Source organism: Nicotiana attenuata, chromosome 5, assembly GCF_001879085.1.
Source record: "Nicotiana attenuata strain UT chromosome 5, NIATTr2, whole genome shotgun sequence".
Taxonomy (NCBI): Eukaryota; Viridiplantae; Streptophyta; class Magnoliopsida; order Solanales; family Solanaceae; genus Nicotiana; species Nicotiana attenuata.
This window is the reverse complement of record NC_031993.1, coordinates 31,016,546-31,029,480: the sequence shown is the minus strand read 5'-3', so window position 1 is coordinate 31,029,480 and position 12,935 is coordinate 31,016,546. Positions and strand designations below refer to the sequence as shown.

General features: G+C 41.2%; 1 protein-coding gene across 1 annotated transcript; it reads left to right on the top strand.

Annotated features, from left to right (window-relative positions):
• LOC109225597 (serine/threonine-protein kinase At5g01020-like) lies at positions 941-4,234 on the top strand. Its single transcript, XM_019390315.1, has 5 exons — positions 941-1,530; positions 1,701-1,836; positions 2,504-2,640; positions 3,138-3,261; positions 3,390-4,234. The coding sequence occupies exons 1-5, from the start codon at positions 1,147-1,149 to the stop codon at positions 3,911-3,913; spliced, it is 1,305 nt and encodes a 434-aa protein (XP_019245860.1). The 5' UTR covers positions 941-1,146; the 3' UTR covers positions 3,914-4,234.

The window sequence follows — 12,935 nt, the reverse complement described above, 5'->3', positions numbered from 1 at the left end:
TCATTCGGTGTTCGATTCCTACATTGGGGCCCGACTAAGAGCCCGTTTGAATTGGCTTAAAAAAAGAAAATTTTCAGCAGAAATAGTTTTTAAGCCAAAAAAGTAATAAGTTTGGGTTGCCAGCTTCTTGCTTTTGGCTTGTTTTAAATAGTTTTAACTTATTTTAAGCACTTTTTGACTTTGCCAAACGCTGAAAAAAGCTTAAAAGAGCTTAAAAGCTGATTTGACCAGCTTAAAAGCCAATCCAAACACCCTATAAATTCGGATTTGTGTTGGGCACTCCCACATTGAGAAGTAAAGTACTCTCTAACAAAGGCGATCTCATACTCAATACTCGACCCCAAAACCTCTAATTAAAGATGAAGGAGTACTTAACGGTTCACCACCAACTTTTGTTGGTAACTCCAAAAGTTTCACTATAGGGATGGAGCCGTTTGGAAGATGGAAACAAATGTAGAAAGTGTGGAAACAGATTAATTTCTTCCAAAAGCTTCCTAAAAACAAGTAGTAGTTCTACATAAACAAAAGTCAAGATAAGGGGGCAGCCAAGTCATTTTTTATTCAACCAAATATATTAGACTTTTTTTTGTTTCCCATCCGGTGTCCGGTTTTTGTATTGGAGCCCGACTATATCCGGATTCGCGCCGCGTAGAGCCCCATTCGGGGGGAAGCGCTCCCTACCAAAGATTTTTCCATACCTAGGGCTCGAACCCAAGACCTCTGATTAAGGGAAGAGCAGTACTTTTTGCCCACCACTACATAAATTACTCCACTACTTTAATTCGTCCTTCTAATATTCTTTCTTTATCTACACGTCTTTATACACTTGTAAAAAATATCATAAAATTGGACTCGTCAAAAAAATAATTTTATATGGTATATACACGTATAAATGGAAGAAAATTAAACACTGCATGAGATCATGTTGTATACATATAAAGGTATTCCTAGTCTTTTTTCTTTGTATCAGGTAGCTAAAGCAGTTGGATATTTTGAATATTAGCCTTTTGTTTTCTCCTTATAAGCAAATCATTCTTCCATTTCCATATCCAAACAACCCTAATTGTTTCCTATTTCTTGTTCTCTTTTCTTCTCCTCTTAGGGCAACAAGAACAATCCAATATATCATATTTTAATATATAACAAATGACAGTGATGAAGATTGCATGGGAATCTCTAGTTCCAAACTGTATTAAACCTGATCAAAATACGAAGAAAAATCCAAAGGAGAAGAACGTTATTAGAACACAAATTTCATTCCATGGGATTCCAGTCTCAGATATTAGCTCTTCAACTCTATCCTCAGATCTTTCAATTTCTCTGGCTGGTTCTAATATTCATTCTTTTAATCTTCAAGAACTTCGAGTGATTACACAGAACTTTTCGACGAGTAATTTTATTGGTGAAGGAGGGTTTGGACCAGTTCATAAGGGTTTCATTGATGATAAACTTAGACCTGGTTTGAAAGCTCAGCCTGTAGCTGTTAAACTCCTGGATTTAGATGGCTCACAAGGTCATCGCGAATGGCTGGTACGTATTATATATGCATTAATAACTGTAGTTATCTTTTAAATGACCTGATAGTATAAAAATTTAATATTTTTTTGGTTAAATGACGATACATGTATTATGTATGATTGATAATGTTACGTTTACGTAGTATTGACTTTTGTTAAAATGTGTTTTATTATTTTGAACAGACTGAAGTGATATTTCTTGGGCAATTGAGTCATCCACATTTAGTGAAGTTGATTGGATATTGTTGTGAAGAAGAACAAAGATTGCTAGTATATGAGTACATGCCCAGAGGAAGCTTGGAAAATCAGCTCTTTAGAAGTATGATCTCTTTTATCTTTAATTAATCCACTAGCTAATTTAAAAGTATTTAATTAGTATGTAAAAATGTTTGTTAATTCTTTAATATTTATGGCTTTTGGAAGTTCGAGTTATTTTCATTTGGCTCCTCAGCTTTTTTGGAAAATTTCTCAGTTAAACTCGCAGCCGCTATCTTTCGGGTGCGCATTGGATAATCTGTTCAAAATGCATCACAAATCACACATCAAATATAAACTGCACTATACAAGTCCCATACAACAAATATTTTGCTCGTTAGCTGTAACCCAGTAATCCATGTCGTGGAATCGGTCGTAAACTTTCTGAAAATTTAACAATGAAATATAATATAAAAAAGTCAATAATATGTAATTTTGTGAACGTTGACTGAGGTTGTTGTACCATACTTTTTCTTTCTTTTACCAATTCCGGATATTAATTGGCTACGAATAAGAGTAGGTCAACTAAAGTTTAGTTACAAAGCAACTATCGGTTTTGTATGTATAAAATCTTACTTTATCTCATTAATTATTGGTGGATTGATATCACCAATTATCATAAAATAAAAAAGAAAAATTGTACACGTTGTCTAACGAATGCAAGTTAATTTTTTTTTTAAAATATAGTTATTGTTGAACTAATGGATTTTATTATTGATTTTTTTTTCCAGGATATTCAGTATCACTTCCTTGGTCAACAAGGATGAAAATAGCACTTGGTGCTGCAAAAGGTCTGGCTTTCCTACATGAAGCTAAAAAACCTGTCATTTATCGTGATTTCAAGGCTTCAAACATCTTGTTAGATTCAGTAAGTTCATTTCCCTTTTTTCTTTTCTTTCAATAGTTAAAGTTCATTCAGAGGCGGATCCAAGAATATTTGAAGTTTATGGCTTCTTATAGAGACCTGATAATAACTGAGAGTCAAATATTTATAAATATTCAGTGAATTTTGTAATAAATAAGTATAAAATTTGAGCTAAAACTAACAGGGTCAACGTGAACCTGTAAATAACACTGTAGATCCGTCCTTGAGTTCATGCTTGCAAAACCCTAATTAACTAGTATGATCACATGTAGACTAGTTGTTGATCCTAATCACAGACAAACCTCTCTATAACAGCCTCGCAATTCCGATATTTTTTTGTTGCTATAGTGAAGTGCTGCTATAGAGGACATATATTATAACCTAACATATAAACTAGTTCCGAGAAAAATTTGACTTTTATAGTGAATAGTTATTATATAGAGATGCTGCTATAGAGATTTGTGACTGTAATTAATTTTTATTTGTCTTTTCTTCATCAGGATTACACAGCCAAACTCTCAGATTTTGGACTTGCAAAAGATGGTCCAGAAGGAGATGACACACACGTCTCCACTCGTGTTATGGGTACACACGGCTATGCTGCTCCTGAATACATTATGACTGGTAATAATTTCATACTACACTACAAATAAACTACACTTTTTAATCGAACATACTTTTAATTACTTAATTATGTTACGTCTCAACATTACTACAGTCAGAAATGCTAATTCTATTGAAATCTTGTGTAGGTCATTTGACAGCAGCTAGTGATGTGTATAGTTTCGGAGTAGTACTGTTGGAGCTTCTAACAGGTAGAAGGTCAGTCGATAAACATCGTCCACACAGAGAGCAAAACTTAGTAGATTGGGCGCGACCACAACTAAAAGACCCTCGAAAACTACGTAGAATAATGGATCCGAGGCTCGAAGGCATGTACTCAGAAGAAGGAATTCAAAATGCAGCATTAGTAGCATATCAATGTCTAAGTCACAGGCCGAAGGCTAGACCGGACATGAGCACAGTGGTGAAAACCCTAGAACCTTTGATGAACTATGACGATAGTTCATCAATGGTAACATTTGTGTACACAGCTCGAGCTGAAAGCAATGACGTCAGTGAGAAAGATATTAAAGGCGAAGATGGCCAAAAGGAATTGAAGAAAGAAAGTAATACTAGTCCTCATCACCAAAAACAACACCATAAGAATCAAAATAGGCATAGAAAGGAACTAAGTCCAAATTCACCATTGCACAATGGTTTTAAGAGAGCTTAATTAGTTTAAATTATCAAATTGTATATGAGATACTTAGAGAATTATTCCTACGTACATCCATAGTTCTTTTTAATCTTAATTAAATTTATTATATATACTTCAAATATTTAGGACAAATATTTGAGCAAAAGCTCTTTTTTAGGTTTCTACATTTTTGAATTATTCTTCCCTTTTTTCTTTTGAATGAAAGTTGTACTTACTTAGCCTTTTTCATTTTATTTTAGTGGAGTCTGGACCAGTTATACTTAGCTTTATCTCTATTATAGTGGAAATATATGAAAGTGATATATTTATTAGTGGAACAATTTAGATGAAAAATCACACCTCTTTTTGCAGCAAAATATATTTTATATAGCTAATATTCATAATGCATTGATTTTGAGATTTATTCTACTATATTTCGTCCCATTTTTATCCAACAGTATACCTACAAATTGAGAGAAGTTGTTACCAGCTTTTATATAAGCTGAATTTTTGTGTACGTAGCATCATTGGAAAAAGAAAATTCAAAACACAGCTAAGAGAAAATATCCATGATAAGGATTCTATTTGCACTTTTTTTTTTTTTTGTAGGATCAAATCTATTGTCTTCACATAGTGCTTCCAATTCATGGTAACAAAACCAACTACACAAGATATTAATTAACAAATATACACTTGCTAATAGGGGTGGATCTTGCGAAAAGGTTACGGGTTCACGTGAACCAAATAATTTTTGCCTAGATTATGTATTTATACTAAAAGATTATTAAATGTATATTTAACTTGGACCCAGTTCATTGTTCCAATTATCATTGTATATTAACTTGAGATTGTTGCATAAATCAATAAGCTTAAAATTCTGGATCTGCCTCTGCTTGCTAATATATGTTTTGAAAAACCACAAGCGATAACTTAAAAAATTACCATACAATATAAACTGTTTATTAGCAGCCATACAGGGTTTGATCAAGAAGATATGTTCACACCTATTTTATATAGAACAATATGTTCGTTAAACTTCAAATAGTTAATATATCCTATAGTTTGGTTCCAACATTTTGTAATGTCAATGTTTGGGTCAAAATATTGCTGAGGAAGTTGGGCGTGGAAAGAACGTAAAGTGAAAGACTGTATTCTGATTCGGGCTGATAAGACGAGGACGACCAAAGCCCAACAACGAGCAGTCGCCGATCGAGCCGTAGAGGTCGAGGTCGAATAGCGAAGAATAGGAATAGCGGTTAGTATAGTCTTGGAATAGTGATAGGAATATTCTCCTGGATATTCCCTTTGTTGTACTTTTTAGGGTTTTTAGAGAATATCCCATATAAATAGAAAAAGAGAAAGAAGAAAAGGGGCACGTGAGATTGAATCTGAGAACACTATTGTAAGAAGTGGACCATTGAGGGAATATAGAAAGTTTACCTTTCTATAGTGATTGATTTTATCGATTATTCTTCCTTTCCATTCACATGATCCAAGAAAGCATTACTTATATTCTCGTTCACTGCCATATCTCCTTGTTAGAGGGAAGAATCTTCCACATCATTTGATATTCAGGTGAAGTGTTCTTCCTATTTACATTCATTGCCATTTCTCATGTTTATTGCTTGTCCTCTTTCCTTCATTTATTCACAAGAGTATCATTAAACCGCTTTTCGGCCTTAAATAGCTTTAAATGCGATTTCTAGGTTGTTACTTCCCATCAATCTTGGATCTAGAACTTATTGTATTTAACTATAATTTACTTATTATCATTTTACTTAATTAGCTTAACAAAAATATTTAAGACTTTTTGGTCAAACAATTTGGCGCCGTCTGTGGGGATTTTCTAGTTAAAAGTTTTAGTTTTTTCTAGATCTAAAAAAAAAAAACACAAAAAACTCTGCACAGTCCTGTTTCTCGTTGTTTGCACAAATCTGACAAGGCAGGCAATGGGGAAGAAAAGAGAAAGGTGATAGCCGATCTTACCGCTAATCTCCTGAACACTATCGACGAAGCTCACGGAGAGGACGAGGAGAACGTGACACCAAGCGCCTCACCCAAGCGAAGTGATTCACCCCCTCCTCATGGCAGCGTTACCGCTTCTCATGGAAAGGGAGCCTCTACGTCCACGACGGAAGAAGCACCACCAACGGTAAAAAAGCTACTGGAAGCATGGCTAACGAATACACTGAAAAACATACTAGATAAACCCGTTCAGAGGGCGAGCAGAGGGTGTGCGAGTCGACATCGCCACAACGACCAATGAGCAGCACACCCAACCTCCCACGATAGGTACTACTCACCCTGTTAATGATGCAGGTAACGACGCCCTCACTGTTATTTTTAGAAAAATGGAAGAGATGGAGAACGAGAACAAGGCACTACGCGACCAAATGAGGGAGCATCAAGAAAGGGTAGATAATATACCGGGCGCCCCAAAACTCCTACCAAAACGGGACGCCGGCCGGTTCGTGGAACAACCATATAGCGACGAGGCCGCGCCACATGCTATACCAAAAGCTTTCAAAATGCCACCATATTTGAAAATATATGACGGCCCGACAGATCCGGAGGATCATGTGACCCGCTATGTCATCGCAGTGAAAGACAACGACCTTGCAAAAGAACAAGTATCATCCATATTGCTGAAAAAGTTTGGAGAGACCCTAACAGGAGAGGCCCTGACTTGGTATTCGCAGTTACCTGCGCGCTCCATATAAATGTTTGAAGAAATGGCTGAAAAGTTCGTCACCGCCCATGCCGGGGCCAAGAAAGCGGAGGCAAGGGTGAACGACATATTCGCCATCAAGCAATCTCTTGGCGAGGGACTTAGGGACTTCCTCTCCCGATTCAACCGTGTAAGAATGACACTTCCGAATGTATCTGAAGGGATGGCGGTGGCCGCCTTTCAGAGTGGGCTGAGCAGAAATGGGTCGAGGGCGACCAAAAAATTGCTGAGCCGACTCATAAAATACCCTCCAACCACTTGGGATGAGATACACAATGCCTATTGTGCCGAGGTAAGAGCCGACGAGGATGATCTCAACGGGCCTATTCAACGCCTGACCTCGATCCAAATGGAATCTAGGAAAGACCGAAGAAATGACAACAGAGGAGATCTATCAGGGTCACGACCTAATCGAGAAAGTCATCAGCCTTACATCAGAGGCACCCCCATACCACCTCCATGTCACGAAGAAGGCCCATCCAGACCGCAAACGGGAACCCACCGAAACGAAAGAGGTATGCCCCATTTGTTATCAGCTCACAATTTTTGTGTTTCCCCCTCAGAAATAGTATACGCATTGGAGAAGCTCGGCCCGAAGGTAAAATGGCCGCAAAAAATGAAGTCCGACCCGAGCACCAGAAAGTCAAACGCCCTCTGCGAATTCCACCAGGAACGAGGTCATAAGACCGAGGACTGCATCGCCCTCAGACAAGAGGTCGTGAACATGCTTCTCCAAGGGCACTTGAAAGAGTTGATGAGCGATCGAGGAAGGGCAAACTTCGCACGAGGGGGGGAACAACATCATGGGCCGCCCAAACCACCTTCCCCGGTTCGGACCATTCAAATGATCATCGGGGGAGGCGACGATGCATCTATCAACAGCGTGAAGTTCACCACCACTCACAAGCGATCGATCACCCACGAACGGTATGACGAACTCGAAGAAAGTATCATCTTCGATAAGTCTAATACCACAGTTTGGTTTTCCTTCACTATGATGCTCTTGTAATTACTTTACGTGTTTTTGATATTGATGTAAGACGTATCATGATCGATGATGGAAGCGGCGCGTGCATCATCCATCCTCGAGTTCTCACCCAAATGAAGCTCGAGGACAGGATAGTGCCACGTTGCATCACACTAACAGGTTTTAACAATGCAGTTGAGCGAACATCTGGAGAAATCACGCAGCCCGTCCTTGCCGGCGGCGTCACTTTGTAGACCACGTTCCACATTATGGACCAGGATACGGCGTACAACGCCATCATAGGCCGACCATGGATACACGCCATGAAATCCACCCCCTCTAGTCTATACCAAGTCATTAAATTTCCCACCCCCTAGGGAGTATTCACTATCCGGGGAGAGTAACTCACGGCCCGAGAGTGCTACCGCATTGCCCAAGATTGCACATACGCCCAACAGTTGAAAGGAAAAACGGAGGAAGAATAAAAATTAACGAAGGCGGGGTCGGATGGCGAGGAACGAAAGATGTCATCCGCGATCCTGAAATCATAGAAGCCACGGGCTCAACCGTAGAGGACCTCGACCCAGTCCAATTAGACGATGATAACCCCACCAAGAAAGCTTTCATCGGCCATAAGCTCCAAGATCCAAGTAAATTTCACCAATTCTTAAAGAATAACATGGACCTGTTCGCTTTTTCCCATGCAGATATGTCAGGTATCCCAAAGGAAATAGCAACTCACAAGTTGAACGTCGACCCATTTCACCCCCCCCCCAGTAAGACAGATCTGACGAAAGTTCAACTCGGCAATAAACGACGCAGTTTGTAAAGAGGTCGAGAAACTTCTAGTGAACGGTTCTATCAGAGAATCGAAGTACCCTCAGTGGGTCGCCAACGTAGTCATGGTGAAAAAGAAGAACGGTAAGTGGAGAATGTGCTGGACTTCACAGACCTAAACAAAGCCTGTTCGAAAGATTCATTTCCGCTACCTCACATCGACCAACTCATCGACGTTACAGCCGGGCACGAACTACTGAGTTTCTTGGATGCCTACTCAGGCTAAAACCAAATCCTTATGGAGGAAGAGGACTAGGAAAAAACCACCTTCATCACCCACCGGGGGACGTACTGCTACAGAGTGATACCGTTCGGGTTAAAAAATGCGGGGGCAACCTAACAGAGGCCAGTGACCAAAGTGTTCAAAGAATAGCTTGGCAAAACTGTGGAAGTATATAGTGACGACATGTTGGTCAAGTCAAAAAGAAAGGAAGATCATATCGACCACTTGAGAGAGGCCTTCGACATACTCAGAAAGTACGACATAAAATTAAACCCCGAGAAATGTGCCTTCGGCGTGACGTTTGGGAAGTTTCTCGGCTTCTTGGTATCACAACGAGGCATCCAGGTCAATCCCGACCAAATCAAGGCCATAGAGGGATCCCAGAAAATCTACTCAGCAAAAAATAAGTGCAAAAACTAACCATTCGAATAGCCGCCTTGTCAAGGTTCATCTCGCGGTCCTCCGATAGGTGCCACAATTTGTTTGGCGTACTCAAAAAGGACAATGGACTCCAATGGAATACCGAATGTGTCAACGCCTTGAAAGAACTAAAAGCCTACCTGTCTTCGCCACCGTTGCTCGCTAAGGCGGAACTTGGAGAACGCCTTCTTGTCTACTTGGCCGTGTTCGATGTCGCAGTAAGTGCAGTCCTGGTACGAGAAACTAAAGGTACGCAATCTCTGATCTATTACATTAGCAAAATTTTGGTCGACACTGAAACGAGGTATCCCCACCTCGAGAAGTTAGCTCTGGCCCTAGTCGTAACATCGTGGAACCTTAGACCTTATTTCCAGTGCCACCCCATCTCGGTGGTCATGACTTTCCCTCTAAGGAGTATTTTGCACAAACCCGAATTGTCGGGTAGATTGGCCAAGTGGGCCATAGAGCTGAGCGAGCACGAAATAACCTATCAGTCGCAAACAGCGATAAAGTTACAAGTTCTTGTCGACTTCGTCGCTGACTTCAGAGTGAAGATAATGTCCGAAGTCGAGAAGGAAACCGCCATTACTTCTACCAAAGTACGCGACCTGTGGGTCCTGTATACCGACGGCGCTTCTAATGCATCTGGATTTGGACTGGGACTCGTGCTCGAGGTCCCAACGGGCGAAGTGGTTCGCCAATCCATACGATGCCCTGATATGACTAACAACGAGGCCGAGTATGAGGCCGTGATTGCAGGGTTGAAACTAGCACTCAAATACGGAGCACGAAGAGTCATCCTTCAATGCGACTCGCAACTCGTCGTCAACCAGGTCACATGGACTTTCAATTAAGGAGAAACGATTACAGAAATATCAGACCGAGATTTGCAATATATTACCCGAGTTCGACGAATGCCAGCTCGATCAAATACCTCGAGCGCAGAACATCGAAGCAGATGGCCTCGCCAAATTGGCAGCGGCCACCAAAAGCATAACCGGAGAGGGGGACGTGGTCACTCTCCTCCATTCATCGCTAGACCAAATCGAGGTACGTTTTATAAACCTGACTTGGGACTGGCGCAATCGTACTATCTTATACTTGCAGGACGGAGTGCTCTCGCCCGATAAAAAAAAAGTCAAGAAGCTTCGAATACAAGCGGCCAGGTACAGTGTCGTCAATACCGACTTGTACAAAAGAACATTTGGCGGCCCCCTAGCAAAGTGCTTAGGGCCAAATCAAACACAGTGCGTCCTCGAGGAAGTGCACGAGGGCCATTGCAGAGCTCACACCTGCAATCGAGCCCTCGCCAGATGCCTCATACGGGCGGGCTACTATTGGCCCACGATGAAGAGGGAAGCCGTCGATTTCGTCAAAAGGTGCGAGCAATGCCAAAGATACGCCCCCATGATTCACCAAGCGGGCGAACACCTTCATTTAGTCACTTTGCCATGTCCTTCATCAAGTGTGGAATGGACATCGTCGTACCCCTCCCGGCGGGACGAGGTAATGTACGATTCCTTTTAGTTTTAACTGACTATTTCTCCAAATGGGAGGAAGCAGGTGCATTCGCCCAAATACGCGAACAAGAAGTAATCACGTTCATATGGAGGAACATCATATGCCGCTTTGGCATCCCCAAAGAAATCAGCTGCGACGACGGTCCCCAGTTCACTAGAAAAAAGACCCCCGAGATCTTCGAAAAATGGCACATCAAGAGAATACTCTCCACGCCATATCATCCTGCAGGAAACGGTCAGGCAAAATCCTCCAACAAAACAATACTGAATATCATGAAAAAGAAACTCGAAAACGCCAAGGGACTGTGGACGGAAGTGCTACCAAAAGTGTTATGGGCATATCGCACCTCGCCAAAGACGAGCACAGGGGAAACGCCATACTCACTAGTATATGCAATGATACCAGTCGAGGTCGAGGAGCCTAGCTTGAGATACTCAAATGAAAACGGGCAAAGCAACGACGAGAACAGAAGGCAAAACCTCGATAAAGCCGAAGAGCGAAGAGACATGGCCTACATAAGAATGATAGCTAAAAAACAACAAGAAGAGTGGTACTACAACAAAAAATCCAAAATCAGGCCACTCAAAGTCGGGGATTACGTACTCAAAGCCAAAACACAAGCAAACAAAGATCCACGAGAAGGCAAATCGGGAACCAATTGGGATGGCCCATGTAAAATCACGGCGGCAGTTAGCAAAGGGTCATTCCAACTAGAAACAATGGAAGGAAAACTACTACAAAATAATTGGAACGTCGTCCACCTCAAATACTTCAACTTTTAAGGATAGACGTCTCCCGAGTCGTACTTTTTTTCCCTTACCCGAGTTTTGTCCCGATTGGGTTTTCTCAGGGAGGTTTTTAATGAGGCGACAAAGAGAGCGTCTCAGAGTTTTTAGTATAAGTTCATTGCTCGACCTATCAACTACTTTTCCAGGTCGACCAATGAAGGGACTAGATGGACTGGGACTTCGGGAAAACATGCAAACTTCAACGTATGTAAACTTCTCCAACATATGTAAACTTCTCCAATGGATATGTGTAAACAAAGCGAAATATGCACGCATGAATTTATCTCCACCAAGTTCATATATTATGCCAAGTCAGACATTCGACCTTGTTCGAATTGACTCACGTTCGACCTTGCTCGAATTTATTTACATTCGACCCCGCTCGAATTTATTTACATTCGACCTCGTTCGAATCATTTAAAGAGTCAAACATTCGACCTTGTTCGAATTGACTCACATCCAACCTCGCTCGAATTTATTTACATTCGACCTCGTTCGAAACACTTAAAGAGTCATACATTTGACCTCGTTCGAACTGACCCATATTCGACCTCGCTCGAATTTATCTACATTTGACCTCGCTCGAATTTATTTACAGTCGACCTCGTTCGAATCACTTAAAGAGTCATACATTCGACCTCGTTCGAACTGACTCACATTCGACCTCGCTCGAACTTATCTACATTCGACCTCGCTCGAACGTATTTGCGTTCGACCTCATTCGAATCATTTAAAGAGTCAGACATTCGGCCTTGTTCGAATTGACTCACATTCGACCTCGCTCGAATTTATTTACATTCGACCTCGTTCGAATTGACTCACATGCGACTTCGATCGAATTTATCTACATTCGACCTTGCTCGAATTTATCTACATTCGACCTCGTTTGAATAACTTAAAGGATCAAAAATTCGACCTCGTCCGAATCGACTCACATTCGACTCCGTTCGAATTCATTAACACTCAACTTCGTTTGAAATTTATTAACATTCGACCTTGTTCGAATCAAATAGCGTTCGACCTCGTTCAAATCAATCGGCATCTGACCTCGGTCACGTCAACTAAGTTAAGAACTCTTACAAAGGAAAAAGCATACGAAGAAAAATGAAAAGAGCCAAAACATACCGCAAAAAGACAAGTCATTCCATTCCAAAATAGAGTATCTTACAAAGGGCCAAAAAGACCCCCCTCCAAAAAAGATAAAGAGCAGAAAAAACTAAGTATAAGAAAACTACAATGCATCACCTCCGTCACCATCTTCGCCGCCCGGTCCAGCAGCACCATCTCCACCCTCGCCATCCAAGTACTCGTCTTCATGCCAAGCATCTGGCTCAATCTCGTCCACATCTTCCTCGTCATCATCCATTCTGGGCGTGCCAGGGTCATAGCCGCAAGCGGCACGAGCATACTCAAACTCCGCCCCATAGGCTTTCCAGGCCGCCGACAAACCCCTGAATATGTCAAGATGAGCCTCAGTATGGACCCACTTCTCGTACAAGTCTTTTGGGACGTTGGGGTAAGTGGAAGCATGAGAGGTAGACGGTTGGGCCTGCTGCTGCGCTATCTCGGCCTTG

Bases quoted from the DNA above. Each gene is read 5' to 3' on its own strand.
- LOC109225597 (XM_019390315.1), top strand. From the start codon at position 1,147: ATGACAGTGATGAAGATTGCATGGGAATCTCTAGTTCCAAACTGTATT. The intron at 2,641-3,137 runs GTAAGTTCATTT...TTTCTTCATCAG, and splicing joins CAAACATCTTGTTAGATTCA to GATTACACAGCCAAACTCTC. The intron at 3,262-3,389 runs GTAATAATTTCA...AATCTTGTGTAG, and splicing joins TCCTGAATACATTATGACTG to GTCATTTGACAGCAGCTAGT.